The following is a 19,984-nucleotide window of genomic DNA, read 5'->3' on the forward strand; positions in this document are numbered from 1 at the left end:
GTATAATTCTCTCCACTTTGCTTCATGCCTTATTCTCAGGGTTCTAAATGATGAGGTTCCTATCTTCCTCTAGTTGACACTATTTTCAAGTTTCTCAGACTACAAAAGAAAGGCTCGCTTCTTGATGACATCCCTAGTGGTTGTAAAATTTGAACTCAAGAGATCAACTGAGCTCTAATGAATATTGCGAGGTTGAGTAGCTCTTCACTCTACTCGGAGTTAGCGCAGAAGAGATCTCTCAAAGCAAAAAGAAAGGCTCAGAATCTCACAAGGGTTAAGTCTCCACTAATGATCAATCAAGTTCTCTCAGAAAAGTCTACTCTTCACCTATCTAACACTCACATGGCTAGTACAGAGAACTTCAAGACTCGAAATTCATGGAAAAACCTTTAGCAAACGGATAGCTCGATCAAATAGACTCTATAACTATTAACAAGCAAAAACAACTAGACTCACAGTTTCAATCCAAAAATTAAAAATTTTGAAAAATTTTAAACCCTTTTGAATTTTTGAAATAAGGACTTAACAAAAAATTTTAAACCATGAGAAATTAGGATGCTTTCTCCACCCTGGGTTGTAGGTGTTAGAGAATGGATCAAACCTTTGTTTGTTCTCGTACCTTTGGTTCTGATAAAGAGCATTGGCTTGTTCATGTTCACTAAAGAATAAGGTGCATCGGTTACCCGTGTGTGTAGGATCTCCACAAACCGAACATGGGTAACTTACTGGTTCATTTCCTACACTCATAACCGGATTTGGTGTACCCCTAGACTCGACAGAAGATTTTTGTTTATCTATTTCAACGGCCTCTAATCTTTTTGCTAAATCAACAAAAACTGGATGGGATTCTATATGGTATATGCTCCCCTTGTTAGCTACAATCCTCCTAGGCTCTTTAAAGGGTTCCCATTGGTGAGATTTCTCTGCCACATCGTAGAGGTATTCCATTGCCTCTTCTGCCGTTTTATTCACGAATCCACCATTACAGAATGACTCAACCATGGTTTTAGTTTGATAATCTAGTCCATCATAGAGAATCTGGACTAATCGTATTTTCTCGAAACCATGGTGAGGGCATTGTAAGAGGAGATCGTTAAACCTCTCTAAGTAACTACTAAGGGACTCTCCATCTTGCTGCACAAAACCTGCAAGATTTTGCCTAATGGTAGCGGTTTTGTGTTTATGGAAGAACTTTTGAAGAAAAGTTGTAGTTAACTCTTCCCAACGACTGATCGACTCGGGTTGCAAAGTGTGCAACCAAGATTTAGCTTTCTCTTTCAAAGAGAAGGGGAACAACCTCAGTTTTAACTCATCCTCAGACATATCTCTATATTTCATGGTTGAACAAATCTCCTCAAATTCCCTAATATGGTGATAGGGGTTCTCATTTTCCGCACCACGGAAAATAGGCAACATTTGGATCATACCCGGTTTTAGCTCAAAATGAGCTGTGGAGACAGGTAACTGAATACACGACGGACGACTATTCCTTGTGAGGTACATGTACTCTTTTAGGGTTAGCGGAGCATCCTCAATCCTACGTAGATCTATATTCTCACCCATCTCTTCAGCAATTTCACCTCCTTGATCTCTTCTAATGAAACGACCTAAGTGATCACGAGGTTTAGGTGGCATAAACTAACACGGACGGAAGGAACTACGAAGACCCTAGGAAGAAGGAAAATCACAATCAAGCTGACTCGACCAAGCAACCTAAACAGAATCTAGCAACCAGTTATTAGACGTAGATTTGGTGAATGGCTTGTCAGATTTGCCTAGTAATCTAGACAGCTCCTTTTTCGCCACAACACTTGAACTTTGACTGTTATAAAGGTTACTTGATCAGAGTAGTCGGTAAACAATTCTCCAGGAGGACAGCCAACGATGAACGTTGTGATAGCCGTCTTCCTTCGGCAAACATTTCCTCTTCTCGAGGCGGCCTTTTTGACAAGAATTGGTCACACACTTTCCTCTGAGAATGCATAGACAACAATCAAGTTCCCGAGTTGTTTATGAAGGTCCTATGAGCTCGATACCCTAGGGTCACTGTCTAAATCAGATTTTAATTATTAACGAGGCTTAGGATCGTGAATGTTGTTTCCTAAATGGGCAAGAGAACGGTGATGAAATCCGAACTCCTATCTTGTAACTGGGTTTGTGCCCTTACTAGAATGCTTACACTAAACAGTTCGGCAAAACAATGAGGCAAACAAATTCACACAATTACCCACTTACAGGAGATTCGTGGGTGATCAGAAAAATTACCTCCCGTTCTAGACGGGCGATGACCTTTGCAGACGACCCGGACCACTATTCCCTTAAGTGTTCGAATCCGAGGATTCTTCCCTTTTTTTTTTCTTGCTAAATCTGAACAATCACAAAAAAACAGAATTTAGAAAGTTCCTAAAAAAAAAAATTTAGAAATAAAATATTTTTGTGATTTTTTTTTTCTTTTTAGAAAGCAAATAAATTCCTAAACTAACTAGTTTAAAAATCAATTCAAAATTTAGAAACAATTCCTAAAAACAAATCCCCGGCAGCGGCGCCAAAAACTTGTTGTGAAATCTAGTGAACCTAAATACTAGGCTAACTAAACTAAATTAAAACTCACAAGTGCACGAACCGTATGTGAATATGGGATGTATTACGAAGTCGATCCCACGAGGATTTGTTCGGAATTAAGTCTAAACCTAAAACTAACTAATGAACTAGGAAAGAAAATAGTTGATTTTGAGAATGATTTGAGAAACTAAAAATTGAAACTTAGAAAACAAATTTAAGTTGTGATGAAAATCTATAGGTTGGTAAATCTAGGATATTGGAATTCACCACTAACAATCATATTTGAATCTAATATCTAATTTAAATTATTATCCATTTAAATTAGATATTAGATTCAAATATGATTGTTAACGTGGTGAATTCCAATATCCTAGATTTACCAACCTATAGATTTTCATCACAACTTAAATTTGTTTTCTAAGTTTCAATTTTTAGTTTCTCAAATCATTCTCAAAATCAACTATTTTCTTTCCTAGTTCATTAGTTAGTTTAGGTTTAGACTTAATTCCGAACAAATCCTCGTGGGATCGACTTCGTAATACATCCCATATTCACATACGGTTCGTGCACTTGTGAGTTTTAATTTAGTTTAGTTAGCCTAGTATTTAGGTTCACTAGATTTCACAACAAGTTTTTGGCGCGCTGCCGGGGATTTGTTTTTAGGAATTGTTTCTAAATTTTGAATTGATTTTTAAACTAGTTAGTTTAGGAATTTATTTGCTTTCTAAAAAGAAAAAAAAATCACAAAAATATTTTATTTCTAAATTTTTTTTTTTAGGAACTTTCTAAATTCTGTTTTTTTGTGATTGTTCAGATTTAGCAAGAAAACAAAAGGGAAGAAGATGATGACGGTGTAAAGCTAGTGTACTCCTGCTGTGCCCGAATGTAGCCCGTTTGACTTTTAGTCCACCAATTTTGACCCGAACTTTGACTCGCTCTATTTTACTCATCCGAACTCCGATTTGACTTCCGTTTTCGCCTACGGTTTCGTCTTGGACTCTACTTTCCATCCGAGCACTAATCTTGACCTTGAAATCAGAATCAACAAATGACCAAAATTCCCCTAGTCTGCATTTTCTCCGACTTTTATCCGTTTTGCACACATAACTCTGAAAAAGGTACCTGAGTAGAAAAAGGAGTAATTCATGAGAGTAACTGCCCTAGATAGACTAACTCGTCCAATTTAAGAGACTCAGATGGGACATTTTCATGTCTCATCAGTAAGAAAAGATATTTCAATAGTTAAAAAAAATATTAAAATCTCTCAATAAAATAATAACTAATTTAAGAAAAGGAAACAAAAGAAAATAATACCAAAAAATTAGGGTATCCAGAATATAACAATATTATGTGGAGACTCTAAAAGCACGAGATATTGTCCAGGAGCCTTTCTCAAAATTTAAAATATAGTCTTTCATAGAAATAAAATAACCTATTTAAGAAAAAAATTAACCGTGCTCCTAAAAGAAATAACTAATTTAAGAAAAAATGAAACAAAAGATATTTCAAGGGTTAAAAAGAGAAACTAAAATCTCTCTCAGTAAAACAATAACTAATTTAAAAAAAGGAAACAAAACAAAATAATACCAAAAATTTAGGGTATCCAGAATATAGTAATACTAAGTATGGAAAGTCGGGTCACATGTTTGGAGAGAGCGCCTAAATAGTTTTACGGGGTTAATCCTAAAGCACTGCGTTAGAATTTCGTCATATTTGATTAATATAACTGACCGTGCCTTGGGACACGGGACATACCCTAGTATTTTTAATTTCAGGTCTACGGGGACACATGCCCCCACTAGCCTTTATGTAGCGCTGCCCCTAGTGACCTGATATTGGTAAGGCAAAAGTATCAGACTTGATGGGTGAATAAGCTATATACTAAACTAAAAGTTTGGATTAAATTTTAAAGAGAAACATTTATTTAATAAGCAAATTTGGAACTTCACTTTCATAACTTTTTTGGATTTGGTTTTCAATGGACAGATTTTAAGGTGATAGAAGCATCTATTTTGAGTTACGCTTTTCCTCTTTCAACAACAAAAGAAAAGTTAAATTTCTCCACGAGTCGTCATTATGGGAGTCAAAACGTCAGTCTACAAACAAATTCCAAAAGCTCCAACGCCAAAGAGGGACAACTCGTTTTCAAATATTCAAATCCTTCAGATTTCATCACCTCTGCACATAAAATATATGAAAATTAACAAATAATAACTTAAAACTCAATTGACCAAAACTTAATATGTGAAAGTTAATCTTATCATTTATCAACATTACGTAGCTTTTATCGATGAAACCCACCTCCCAAATTTCCTGGTTTAGCAACAAATTGTAGACAAAAAGTCTTAAGATTGGAACAATGATGGTTTTCTGTTAAAAGTAGTATTGTTGCCACTGCGCTTGTGGTAATTTCTTTACATACACTCGACTCACATGAGAGTTTCAATCTATTCAAGTCAAACCGATCTGCAACAGATAAAAGATCATGCACCAATTTTGACGGAGGGGAAAAAGGAAGCTCGTCCGAGTACATAAACATGAGCATGGCCTGCAATATATCATAAAATCTCATTTTCTATATGCATCAAAAGAGTATATAGTGTCAACCAAATAGTCCAAAACTGACTATAACCAAAAACAGTTGGGCAAGCTAATTTTTGGGGTTCGTGGTACCAAAAAGTGACATGCTACCATGCGAGTATCGGGTACGCCAGAGGTACCTCCTTCATACGTTATTTTATGTTGCAATACGTTTTGGACTATTTTCTGGTACCACAAAATTTGAGTATAGGAATGGAACCGACCAGAAAAGGGTTTGCAGAATCGATTACGCATACGCGACGAGGGGATAAATAGAGTATCTAGTCAAATTTAGCTAGTTCATTCAATAATTCATGCATATTTAAGCAGCAAATAATGTAGCTGAGGATATGAACATATCAAAGTTTGGCAAAAGGTATAAAACATTACCTTGAAAACAGACGGTTCAACCTCCTTTATTAAAACTTTATCTATGTCTTTGTTTGCAATTTGTCCAAAAAATTGGGCTCGAAATACTGGTGATTGAACAACAAGTATTAATTTATGGGCTTTGAATGTTTCTTCCCCAACCTCAAATACAATATCAGTACCGATACCTGATTCCATCAACTCTCTGAGACTCTGGTTCATATCTAGTGGAGGCATTTGAACTCTTTGGGGCTTTCTGACTAGTTCTAAGGTGCAACTAATGACAAGACAATCAGCCTTAAGAAAACTTGAGTTCTCGAGAGTTATCCTGTCAATGAAAGTTGGAGATCCCCTGAAAAGCAGCTCGAGAAGAAATTCATTCGTTAATAAAAAATTGTATTATCACTTAGTCAACCTAATTTATGATTGCAACAATCAAATATAGTCTCCAGCCAAATAATTAAATAAAAAAGTAGAGTTTTCCAATATAGCAACTCAGACCAAAACCTAAGCAATGGTCAAAATGTGATAGTGGAAGAAATCAAGAGTTAAGTAACAAGAAGAAAAAACAAATACAAACTCGTCTATTGGATCAATGGATCCGCGAGATCCAACGGTTCGAAGTTCCTCCACGTCGGGCACCGAGTGGCACAACTCTAATCTTTTAATCTAGCCGTTGCTTCCATCATCTGTTGGGTATATTTCGGGCATGATCCAAAGGTGGTCGTTCCCTCCGCGTTTTTTAGGGAAATCTAACGGTCCAGATCACAACCGACTCCAAAATTCAGTTATCTTTCAGTTTAGTCCACAAAATGAAGTGATATGTCCCTTCAACCCAACAGACATTATATATCCATTCACTTCCTATATAAACAACCCAAACTCACTTCTTTTTCCATCAATTCATTCTCTTCTTCTGTTCTCTTCTCTTCTAACAATTAGAGGTTCTGGTTTGCCTAGAATATCTAGAAAAAGGAAGAAAGAAGTTTTGAGTGAAGTGATAATCATAGGTCGTCTAGGACATCAAATTCATTCTCTTCTCTTCTAACAATCAGAGGTTCTGGTTTGCCTAGAAAATCCGATTGAGAAGTAATTCTAGAGTTCTGGTTTGCCTAGAATATCTAGAAGAAAAAGGAAGAAAGAAGTGTCGAGTGAATTTTAAAGCGTCTAGAAGATCATTCGCATAAATCCAAGAACTCATAATACTTACGAAGGTTCGTCCGCTTTCAGAATATAGAAGTACCATCTTAAAATTCTGAAAGGAAAGTCGTTGTATCTCGAAGGCATACACCCTAACGTCTGGTACTGTTACGGGGGTGTAAAATGTCTTAAGGAAAGAGAATTTATTTCGCCTCGACTACATTAACGTTTGTCTAACTCGGTTAATCCGAAAGAAGGAACACTGATAAATCATTATTCGCTTACAGTCTGTCTCTCTACAAATTAGAGAAAGGAAACTCTGTCTTAACCAAGACAAGACAGAGACAAATCAACTTATCGACTGATAACCAGAGGGTCAACATTTACAACTCTTATAAGTTGATTTACCCAACTGTCTAATCCCATTTCTATTTCAGAAACCATAACTAAAATTGATGGATATATTAACTTGCAACTAAAGATGGAACAGATATAACAATGTAATTAGTTTCAATTGATTGAACAATGAGTTTTATAGAGAGAGGGAAAGGGAATGAATAGAAACCTGTTAATGGTAATTGAAAATGATTTAGAGAGAGAGAGAAGTCCTGAACAAGGAATAGAGTTTGGGAGATGCACTACTAAGGTGGATGAGTTCCACTAGAAATCGTGTTTTGACACCTTGATTAGGGTCCGATCTGAAACTCTTTGTTGTGATCTGTTCATTTTTATCCATTAGAGGCTTGATCATATTAACAAGAGATCCATCTTTTCCGGACAAGTTTTTAGTAGCCAATAATGAAACATGGACATAGACCAATGATAGTAAATGTCCTAGTTCAAGTTGATCACTTATCTCCTGGGCAGACTAAGCATCCAAGCTTTCTCTATCTAGAAGAGTGATCTTATGATTAATGGAAGAAAGTAGGAGAAGAAGAGGGTTGGGCAGTTCAAAAAAATTTGGGGAAAAAGTTGCGACGCACCATATTAAATATAAGGTTTTGTTTCAATTGTTGGATCTTAAGAGATGAAAAGATCCGTCTAATTAGAAAGGGCAAAACCGTCATGGTCGCGCACGTGTTACACCCTCTCATCTTAACACCGAATTGACGGTTTCCGTCTACGTGAGGGTGTAATCAAAGGTTTTCAGAAGACGGGGTTGTAGTCCAAATATTCATTCAATGCTGGGGGTGTATGTCAGAATCCCCCTTCAGAAAAAGAAGAAGAATGGTAACTCTGTAAGAGAAAACTTGGAAGTTTATCATTCTTATATTGTATTTAGACACTTAAATTTGAGAGATGTAAACACTTTGCCCTAACTCAATACTATTTATTTATTTGTTTATTTTGAACATTACTTAGTGTCACATCTCACTTTAACTTGAAAGATCTTCAATTTTGATTTCCAAATAAAATTCACCCTTTCGAACTCAATTCTATTATTTTGGATTACACTTTCCCCCTTTCAACAACAAAAAAAAATTTACGCTTTTTCCACGAGTCGTCATTATGGGAGTCAACACTTAAGTCTGCAAACAAATTCCATAAGCTCCAACGCCAACAAGGGACTACTCGTTTTCAAATATTCATATCCTTCAGATTTCATCACCTCTGCACATAAAATATATGAAAAGTAACAAATAGTAACTTAAAACTCAATTGACAAAAACTTAATATGTGAAAGCTAATCTTATCATTTATCAACATTACTTAGCTTCTACCGATGAAACCCACCTCCCAAATTTCCTGGTTCAGCAACAAATTGTAGACAGAAATTCTTAAGATTAGAACAATGATGGTTTTCTGCTAAAAGTAGTATTGTTGTCACTGTGTTTGTGGTAATTTCTTTACATACTCTCGACTCACACAAGAATTTCAATCTATTCAAGTCAAACCGATCTGCAGCGGATAAAAGATTATGTACCACTTTTGACGGGGTGGAAAGAGGAAGCTCGTCCGAGTACATAAATATGAGCATGGCCTGCAATATAACGTAAAATTTCATTTTCTACATGCATCAAAAGAGTATATAGTAACCAAATGGTCCAAAACTGACTGTAACCAAAAACAGCTGACCAAGGAGGTACCCTATCAACATATCCAATGTTGACAAGGTAAAGAACTGGTTCATTCCCAATTTTCCATAATCTAGCAGGTTCAATTGTAACCTAGCAACCTAATTTTTCGGACACGTGGTACCAGAAAGTGACATGCTACCGCGGGAGTATGGGGTACGCGAGAGATATCCCTTTCATACGTTATTTTCTGTTGCAATACGTTTTGGACTTTTTGTCAAACCAAAATATGATCCCTTTGATATATATATATTGCAGTTAACTAGTAATTTTTTTTCGTTGAAATAAGTTAACTAGTAACTACTCATGTAAACTTTTATAAAGTAATTGGGTTAATTGACATAATTCTGGAACCCACTGGGAAAGGGTTCGAAGAATCGGTTATGCATACAAATAAATAGAGTATCTAAAAAAGTAACATTTAACTAGTTCATTCAATAATTCATGCATATTTAAGCAGCAAATAATGTAGTCGAGGATATGAACGTATTAAGGTTTGTCAAAAAGAATAAAAGATTACCTTGAAAACAGAAGGTTCAACCTCCTTTATTAAAACTTTATCCATGTCTTTGTTTCCAATTTGTCCAAAAAATTGGGCTCTAAATACTGGTGAGCGAACAGCAAGTATCAATTTATGGGCTTTGAATGTTTCTTCCCCAACCTCAAATACAATATCAGTACCGATACCTGATTCCATCAACTCTCTGAGACTCTGGTTCATATCTTGTGGAGGCATTTGAACTCTTTGGGGCTTTCTGACTAGTTCTAAGGTGCATCTAATGACAAGACAATCAGCCTTGAGAAAACCTGAGTTCTCGAGAGTTATCCTGTCAATGAAAGTTGGAGATCCCCTGAAAAGCAGTTCGAGAAGAAATTCATTCGTTAATAAAAATTTGTATTACTTAGTCAACCTAATAATTCATGATTGCAACCATCAAAGATAGTCTCTAACCAAATAATTAAATAAAACATGACAAACATAATAACTATTTGTACTATTATATCAATACATATCGATGAGAACATTACTGACGTGTCAATGAATCTAATATAAAGTACTTAATCTTCGGACAGGAAGGACACAATGTTTGGTACATAAGACTTATCTATAACATGACAAACATAATTCCTGCAACAAAATAGTAAAAACATAACTCATGACTAACATCTGTAATGAGAAATCTCTGCCATAAGTTGTTTGTTAGAGAAAATCATACCACTTCATTGACGTTGAGTCGAAAGAACTAGTAAAATTTACAACTTTATGGTTTCCTGTCTCGCTTTGATCTCTCAGCGAGAACTCAACAGAAGCCTCAACGCCATCAATGTGGCTTTCCAACCATAAGAATACTGATGCATATGTCAATCTGTTCTTCGGATTCTTATAAGCTGGATGAAATATCATCCTCCAATCGTAGCCTCCAACTTGGAATTTATCACTTGATATTGAATCCTGAGGAGCCATTCTGCTTTTAAGATGAGAATACCCTTTTATAATGAATTCATGAGAAACTTTAACTAGTTCACTAGAAACTTTAACCAGTTCACAAGTTGACTGGGATGAAGATTCTTGAGACCCATTTGACATTAAAGAAGAAGAAGAAGATTTCATCTTTGTACTGTATTAATACTTTTTTCTTCTTTGTTTTCTTCTCCTAAAACCCTAGTATATAAATAGCAATCTGCAAACCCTAAATCTTCTGAAAATAAGGAATGAAAATCTTCTCCTATTAGATTTAGGATAATAAATTGATGTACTTTTCACTCATGTGAAAATCAATATATTACGTTAAGTACAAACGAAAAACCCTAGCCCTAAATTTCGGAGATTAAAAAGATTTAAAGAGATTTGGCGAAAACATGAAAGACCGGGAAAGAGGAGAAGGTTTTTAAATTGCCTTTCATAACGGAAGCTAGGTATTGTTACTAGGGACTTTTTTTTTTTTTTTTGTTGAAAGAAAGAAAAACACCCAAACAAAGAAATTACAACTTAAGATCCCACTTCATAAGTTCCAACGACTGCCACGTACGATTGACCCTGTTGTTTCTGCCCCACTTCGCCAAAGCGTCTGCCAGAACATTTGTTCTCCTCGTGCTGAATTGAAATTGTATTTGCTCGAATTTTGTGAGGCTGGCACGGATAAGTTCCATGTGGTGAAGAGATTTACTAGGGACTTAGTTATTGTGGTTGGGGAACAATACACATTAGGGCAAGTCCAATGTGGGGCTGGGGGCTCCCAATTTTGAGAGCCCCTGAATTTTGGGAGTGCCGGGGCTTTGTCTCAATTCCAACGTCAGGCTCCCACATCCAAATAATGTACGTGCGCGAAGTACGTGTGCGAAATTTTAATTTTAGATTTCGACTATGAATTATTAGATTTCAACTAAAATGTGATATTGTCCGAGATAGATAATTTGAAAAAGAGAAACACAAAAAAAAAGTAGTTCAAAAAATTTTAAGAAGATTAAAAAAAAATCAGTTTAAAAAAAAAGTTTTTAAAAAATAAAAAAAATAAAAAGATGTGGGGTGGATCCCCTTTTTAGCGGATCCACCCCAAATTCCCCAACGGCCATATTTTGGGCCTGAGAGCCTCCCAGCCCGGGCTCCAAGTCCCACCGGGAGCCCAACCCCGGGGCTCCCGGGTTGGGCGACCCTGTATGGGGGCTGGGTTCCCAAAATTTGAATTTTGGGAAGCCAACCCCCATACACTGGATTTGCCCTTAGAGAAGGGAGAGATAACTTTTGCTTTATTATCTTAAAGACTAAGGGGATGGTAGTGGATCAGTACATTGTGGGACACTCAGTGACAAAATGTTCCGTAGACATTTCAAGACATTTTTAGACATTTCGAGACATTTGTCTGTAGACAAAATGTCTTTATGGACATTTGAAGACATTTGATTCATTGACAAAATGTCTTGAAGACATTTGGTTCATGGACAAAATGTCTTGGGGACATTTCAACATATTGAATTCAAGGACAAAATGTGTAGTTCATATTGTTATTATTATTATTATTATTATTATTATTATTATTATTATTATTATTATTATTATTATTATTATTATTATTATCTCATCATTGAAGGACAATTGGTAGACATTTATTATTTTACTCATATTTCAAGAATATATTTCTCGATTTTTGTGGACATCTGTAGATATCTGAGGACATTGATAGGCAATTGGTGGACATTTATCATTTTTAATATTATCATTATTGTCTAATCACATGAAAAAATATATTTGTATTACTATTTCGAAAATATATTTTTCGACTTTCGTAGACATCCATGAATATCTGTGGACATTGATAGCCATTTAGTTGATGTTTATTATTTTAATATTATTACTGTCTTACCACATGAAATAAAAGAATTTAATTAATATTTCAAATATATATTTTCGATTTTCGTAGACATCCGTCGATATCTGTGGACATTGATAGATAATTGGTAAATATTTATTATTTAATATAGTATAATAATATAATAAATATAATATTAATATAATATAATATAATATAATATAATATAATATAATATAATATAATATAATATAACATAATATAACATAATATAACATAATATAACATAACATAATATAACATAATATAACATAATATAACATAATATAATATAATATAACATAATATAATACAATATAATATAATATAATAGAATATAAGGATTTTTGAGTGAGAGGCCCAAAAAATGGAGGGTAAATAAGTATTACCCCCAGCCTAAAACAAAAATGAGAACCCAGTCCAAATTGTCAGGACAGCTCACACTTTTCTGGTTTTTATTTTATTTATCCCTCTTTTACCCCTTTACGGGAAATTTTCGTGTTTTCTGACAATCTGACGGATGACAGCGAAGCAATTAATTCTCCGTACATGACGTAATGTCAGAGAAACATTCAGATTTTTTGAAAATTAAAAAATGGCGCCATTTTTTGACGAAATTTCAGGCAATTTTTTTGGATCCTGCCCACTATATTTTCTGTTCTTTCTCTCATTATTTTTGAAAACATTCACATTTTATCTTCTTCATCTCTTTCAATCTCCAAGAACATAAATTTTCTGTTCTTTCTCTCTCTAAAAGTTTTATGTTCTTATTTTTGGATGTTCATCATTCTTATTTTGCTTCACATTTTATCTTCTTCATCTCTTTCAATCTCTAAAAACATCAAAGTTTCCTGTGTTTTTCTCTCTAAAAGTTTTATGTTCTTATTTTTCTTCTTCATCATTCTTATTTGTTTCACATTTTATCTTCTTCATCTCTAAAAACATCAAAGTACATAACCAAATGGTCAGTGCACAGAACCATTCTCGGTACAGAAGAAAATTCCCAGTTCAAAAGTGTCCAGTATTCAACCAAATGGCCAATATACGGAACAATTTCTGGTGCACAAGAAAATTCCCAGTACAAAAATGTCTAGTACATAGCCGAATGGCGAGTACACAGAACAATTCCCGGTAAACAAGAAAATTCCCAGTACAAAAATGTATAGTATATATCCAAAAAATGGCCAGTACACTAAATAATTCCCGGTACACAAGAAAATTTCCTTGTACAAATTCCAGAAAAACTACCAAAAATGAAGAAATTTGTTGAGATTGTAAAGAGATAAGAAATAAATCTGGAAAAAAGAACGAAATTTGTTGAGATTGGAGAGAGAAATTTAAAAAGATTGGAAAGATAAATATGTGTGGGAGAAAATAAAAAAGAAATAAGAAATAAATCTGGAAAAAATAACGAAAATGGCAAGTTGGTAAATTTTGTAATGGCAATTCTGTAAATTCGTGGACAGTACAAGGTTTAATGTCAGATGCGTCAGACTATTTTTCAAAAATTTTCGCATTTCCCGGGAATTTTTCGGTGGCAATTTTGTAAATTTATGGAAAGTACACTGTATGATGGGAGGTGTGTCAGATTATTTCTCAGAAATTTGAGAGTTTCCCGGAAATTTTTCGATGGTCGTTTCGTAAATTTCAAAAAGAAGAAGGGTATTTCGGAAATTCCACCCCCACCTCCTGACTATTGGACCTGCCCCTTATTCTTTTCCTGCAGTGAACCTGCTTCTTATTTTGGGTCAAGGATTGGGCCTTTTGCCCAACCCCTCAGAATATAATACAATATAATATAATATAATATAATACAATATAATACAATATAATATAATATAATATAATATAATATAATATAATATAACATAATATAACATAATATAACATAACATAACATAACATAATATAACATAATATAACATAATATAACATAATATAACATAATATAACATAATATAATATAATATAATATAATACAATATAATATAATATAATATAATATAATATAATATAATAATACACACCCCAAAAACTGCCAAAAAAATCGCTGTGAGGCGGAGCGATTTTTTTCCTCTCCGGCACCACCAGTACTAACGGTGGCGCCAGTTTTTTTTGGCAGTTTTGATCGGTTACCACCGACCAATGTATCGTTTCTTCTTCTTTTTCCTTTTAGGGGAACTTTTAATATGGAGATTAGTCTCCTTTCATCATCATTTATATTCTATCATACTCTGATTTCTAATCCCTTTTTGTTTCATCAACTATGGACTCCTCAAGAAATCTTTCTCTAAGCACAGAGAGAACACAGGTATCCATCTCCTAAACCTTCTTGAACTCCTAGTCACAGAGTTTTGCAGATCTATGGATCCCTCATCAACATGGATACAATCAATAGTATGTTGAAGGAGAACACCTAGAACTAAAGTAGGAAGAATTCAACCTTAATTGGCTTCACATAGTCGTTTCAGATCTAATGGGGTCCAACCTTAATTGACTCTAGATCTATCTCTGTCATTAGAGATGGAAATTGAAATAGATCTCTTAGATCTTGACCATAAATGAAAAGTGGTTGGCGTTTAGAGAAAATTCAGGGCGGTTCTATGAATGAAGAAGGTAGATTTATCATATTTAAGTCAGATTTGAGTTCTTGAAGTTGTGTAAAGATGATAATGACATGTAGAAGATAGATCGGTGCATAAGGTGATGGGTGGTGGTGGTGGAGCGATGGATTTCTACGGCAAGATCGGGTGGTGCTTCGTGAAGGTGGTGTGGTGGTAATGTGATTTCTATGGTGGTGTGATGGCGACGATTCTCCGTTGACGGAGGCGTTTTTCTGGCGGCAACGACGGTTTTCCGATGTCGGCGGCGGTTTTCCGGTGACGACGACGGTTTTCCGGCAACAAGGCGGTGGTTCTTTAATAAGTTTTACTGTAATATTTAGTCGACCTTTAGGGTCTTTTCATTCACGATCTTTAGGATCTTTTGTCGGCCTTTAGGGTCTTTTGTTTGAGTCAGTGTCTAGTCCCATTTCTTTCTCTTCATGAGACATTTGCATTTAAAGGTATGTAACTCTCATGAAGTTTTCAGAGGAGAGAAATAAGAATGATGTAACATCCATGTAAACTATGTGATTTTATCACTTATTAATGGTAATGGTTCCCTTGGCTTCAAAAAAAAAAAAATATAATATAATAATAAGATAATATTATAGTAATAATATAATATAATAGTTATACAAAAATACTGTAATCAAATAATAAGATAACATTATAATAATATAATAATATTATAATAATAATATTATTATTACTATAATAAATATTTTATTGTTATATATCATTTATTATATATTATTAATCTAATTTGATAATAATAATTATTTTTATTATCTTCTTTACTGAAATGTCCCCAAGTGTCCTCAAATGTCTTCCATATTTTGAGAAACATTTTTTTTCCAAAAGCTATCCAAATTTACACTAAAATGTATCCAAAACAAATTTGTCTTGAATTTCGTGTCCAAAATGAATAACACGGACATTTGGAGACATTTGAAATGTCCCAAACGAATAACATAAACATTTGAAATGTCCCCAACCAATAACAGGGACATTTGGGGACATTTGAAATGTCTCCAACCAATAACATGGACATTTGGAGACATTTGAAATGTCCCCAACCAATAACACGGATATTGGGGGGCATGAAAATGTCCCCCAATGTCCTTATCCACTACCCTCCCTAAGGATTTTAAATTTGAAATCCTCGATTTTTAAGGGAAATGATGAGAAAAAGCCTAAAAAATGAACCCAGATACCAGGGTCGCCCTGACTTTTAGGTGGCCCGAAGCGAAGTCTAGAAATGAGGCCCCTTGTATTATGTGTAATTTAAATTTCACCTTAGGACCTCATGAACCTACGTCGACCCGTAATCCATCATACAGAATCTATGTACAAACTAAACATCTTTCCCATCATTCAAAAATGCGTACATAATAAGTTTTTTATCAATTTAATCTTAGTTGGATTCATCGTAATAGTTAATCAACAGTCAAGTGTGCATTTTTTAGCAATGTTAAAATGGGACCAGAGGATATTTCGACGATTTTGTGTTTGGTTTTCAAGATTAATTTAGTAATGTCTTAATTATTCTCCTAGAGTGACTTCTTAAAACATTTAGTTTGAGATTTCAGATTAGATTTGAAGGAGATGTCTCATAACAAAGATGGTAATTTAAATTCGTCTAGGGTAACATAAAGTTTATCTAAGTTAAATTATTTTGAACTTTCGGTAACTACATTACGTATAAAAACAGTTTTACGTTTTACATTTTTGGAGAAAAGACCGCAAAATTGTTCAGCACAGGGACAAAATTCTCGACCACCATTGATGAGAAGAAACTGAGTGTTTCTAAAGAGGTGTAATATTTGGAAAGGTTGAAAAATTCTAGTTTTTTGGCAACACTCAGTTTGACATAACTTTAGTAGGACAAATAATGATGGGAACCAACAAAATAAATACTTAAATTAATTGTACATACAAACATGAAAAAATTAATAAGAGAAATTCAAACTATAATAACAATATTATATATAACATTATGGTATTGAAATAATTTAATGATGAAGTCAAAAAATAAAAGTAAAGCTTGTTATTCTCTAAAACATTATATTACTTTTTTGTTGAATCCAAAAATAATAATTAATATTGTAACTAATAATAATTCAAGTACAAAAAAATGCAAAGAGATGAGAGATAAGAAGGGGAGATTTTTTATTTTTTTTTGGTGAACAGGGAAACAACAAGAACCCACAACTACGAACATGACACCTGCATAGTTGATTTTGCTAGCTGATGTGCGAACTAATTAAGTTTTCGATTGCAGTGCATGAAAGTTATATTGTTGAAGCATGTCCTCAAATTTTCTATTTCTGCCATCACCGCCTGAGAAGTCCAGTGCATATTGGGTTTGCTTTGAGTTAACTGTGTGATAAGAGTTTGATTATCTCCTTCAATGATAATGTTGTCGAGCTCCAACGTACGAGCTCACTTCATGGCTTCTAAAGTGGTTTTAGCTTCCCCTTCTTTCACTTTTGCGTGCTCTGGAGCTGATAGAACGAAAGTTGAGAGTACTAGAATTATGATCCCGTATCACCATTCTGATACCTACAGGTTTGATGTAATTTAGAAATGCCGCATCAACATTAATTTTATAATGATCCTGAGGAGGTGGTTGCCATTGATCTAGTAATTTATAAACCGGATGTGTTATATCGTGATACTTAGTAATACCAGGTTTTGGATAAAATTGAATTGTATCAATTGTTTTCTAAATTACTATGTTAGTATGTTGAAAGTGAGTCATGCATCTTGCTTTCCAAATATTCCAGAGAATTATTGAGTACAATTGCATAAGAGGTATATTTTTTCCTTTCAATGTTGTTTTCCATGTAGTGATCCATTCGGAGATGGATATAAAGTTTTCTGAATGAATGTTAAAATAAAACCATACCCTTCGAGCATTGTCACAATGTAATAGTGCATGTTCAATAGTTTCAATGTGTGTTTCACAAATTTGACATATATTTGGTTTTTTAATGAAACTGCCAATTTTATGAAGAACCGGTAATGAATCTGTGCAACATTTTCACAAAAATAATTTAATTTTAGGAATCACATCCAGATGCCATATGACATGCCACTTTACCTTGATGGTATTCGGTGATATACTTTTCATGATTTGATTATAAAGAGATGCAATTGTAAACTTACAATTCGTTGTAAGATTCCATTTCAATTGGTCGGGACCATAATGATGTTTGGTAATATTAATAATATAATTGACTATCATAGGATCCAAATGATCGTGCAAAATCTGACAATTCCAAGAGCCTTCCGTAATAAGCTGGGAGACGTTAGATAATGGAGAATTTTTGGTATTGCAAAGCGGTGGAGAAACGTTTGGAATCCATGAACCCGACCAGATATTAACTCTCCTACCATCATGAATTTTCCAAATGTAATAATTATCAATAATATCAAAAGATTTTGAAATATTTTTCCAAATCCAAGAGTGATGTGCTTTTGCCCTGTGACTACTATTATCTTTAATACGATATTTAGATTTAAGAACTTGAACCCAAAGGGAAGAGGGTTCAGTTTTAAATCTCCAAGCTAGTTTTCCTAGGAAAGCTCGGTTCTCGAAATAGGGCTTACGAAAACCTAGACCACCAGTAGTCTTAGAGGAACAAATAGATTTCCAATTCTTATAGTGAATAGTTTTTGTGTTTCCCCACCAAAAAGATCTTTGTAAGATCTCGATGCGTTTGCAAATGCCCTAGGGTATCGCAAAACATTGCATCTGGTACCGGGGGACAGCCGCTACTATTGTAGATAAGACAATATAGCGGCCAGCCTGAGACAGAAATTTATTTTGTCACTGAGAGAGTTTGGAATGTATAGAGTCTATAAGTTGTGAGAATACTGAAATTTTCTTTTTGCCAATATGAAGTTGAACTCCCAAGTACTTATCAATGGACTGATTAGATGTGACTTTGAGCCTACGTGCAATAAATCTTTTGAATTTTGGATGAGTATTACTCGAGAAAAAAATACTAGATTTGTCAAAATTTATCATCTGCCCCGAGGAGGAACAGAAAGAAGAGAGAATATTTTTAAGCTTGTGGATATCATCAAAGGTATTCTTCCCAAAAATGATGCAGTCATCTGCAAATAAAAGATGATGAATAGCTAAATTCGACGATTTCATAAGGAATCCCGTGAAAGATGTATCTAGTGCAGCCGTAGATAGAAGACGGCTAAGACCTTCCATTGCTAGAATGAACAGAAAAGAAGACAAGGGGTCACCTTGCCGCAACCCTCGAAACGGATAATATGTTGGACCTGGTCTACCATTAATAAGGACTGCTGATGATGGAGTTGAAATACAAGCTTCGATACGCTTATACCATTGAGATGGGAAATTTAACTACTTGAAAATATCAAATAAAAATGACCATTCTATCCGGTCAAAAACCTTAGACATGTCTAGTTTAAGACCAAAGTAACTACTTCTTTAAGTTTAGACATGTGTCAAATTCAAAAGGTTGTGTAATTTTGGTGGGCCCATTTGTTTGAAAGAACAAGAAGAATACAACGAGGGTAATTTGAATGTTTGCGCTCTCATGCTCGTTACAGGCACCCTCACAAATGTGGTCCCAAAAATTTAGTGGCCCATTGCTCGCTTTGAGCCTGGGTCGGCCCTGTCAAATACTAAAATAAACCCACTCAACTTAATAATAGGATCAAAAGCCCAATTTTTAATAATTAATAAGAGTCGATTTCAATTTCGGATCTCTAAGTTGTTTATCCCACCTCTAATCATTCCCTTTTTATCTTAGTACCCTTTATACCTTTTTATATATATATATATATCTATTATATAAAACAGAAGGGAAAACGATGACTGGGACAAACATCCTTATTTAATTATGCATATTGTCTAGAAGCCCTTCTCAAAATTTAAAATATAGTCCTTCGTAGAAATAAAGTTACCTATTTAAAAAACAATAATCCTTTCCTTCTTAGAAATAAAATAACTAATTTAAGAAAAAAAGAAACAAAATAAATTTCAAGGGTGAAAGAAAGAAATTAAAATCTCTCTCTCAATAAAATAATAACTAATTTAAGAGAAAAGAAACAAAAAAATAATACCAAAAAATAATAACTAACAAAAATCTCCCTCTCTCAGTAAAATATAAAATAAATTTTGTAACATTTGATTGATATAAGTGACCGTGCCCTAGGGCACGGGATATACCCTAGTATATATATATATATATATATATATATATATATATATATATATATATATATCTATTATATAAAACAGAAGGGAAAACGATGACTGGGA

The 19,984-nt window shown here is 34.1% G+C and overlaps 1 protein-coding gene, 1 non-coding gene and 1 pseudogene across 2 annotated transcripts; 1 reads left to right on the forward strand and 2 right to left on the reverse strand.

The window, feature by feature from the left end:
- The first annotated feature begins 1,060 nt into the window (after positions 1-1,060).
- On the forward strand, positions 1,061-1,167 carry LOC147565012 (small nucleolar RNA R71). Its single transcript, XR_015231610.1, has one exon. It is a non-coding gene; the product is annotated as a small nucleolar RNA R71 (small nucleolar RNA).
- A 3,478-nt stretch (positions 1,168-4,645) lies between these two features.
- LOC147565013 (BTB/POZ and MATH domain-containing protein 3 pseudogene) lies at positions 4,646-5,748 on the reverse strand (annotated as a pseudogene).
- Positions 5,749-7,969: 2,221 nt separating this feature from the next.
- On the reverse strand, positions 7,970-10,375 carry LOC147565014 (BTB/POZ and MATH domain-containing protein 3-like). Its single transcript, XM_086666292.1, has 4 exons — positions 9,944-10,375; positions 9,247-9,577; positions 8,386-8,632; positions 7,970-8,262 (listed from the first exon to the last, which is right to left on the reverse strand). Exons 1-4 carry the CDS (start codon positions 10,336-10,338, stop codon positions 8,168-8,170), a joined length of 1,068 nt encoding a protein of 355 aa, XP_086522418.1. The 5' UTR covers positions 10,339-10,375; the 3' UTR covers positions 7,970-8,167.
- Between the last annotated feature and the right edge of the window lie 9,609 nt (positions 10,376-19,984).

Source organism: Eschscholzia californica, unplaced genomic scaffold (assembly GCF_041429995.1).
Source record: "Eschscholzia californica isolate CP2 unplaced genomic scaffold, dmEscCali1.0.p SCAF_1, whole genome shotgun sequence".
Taxonomy (NCBI): domain Eukaryota; kingdom Viridiplantae; phylum Streptophyta; class Magnoliopsida; order Ranunculales; family Papaveraceae; genus Eschscholzia; species Eschscholzia californica.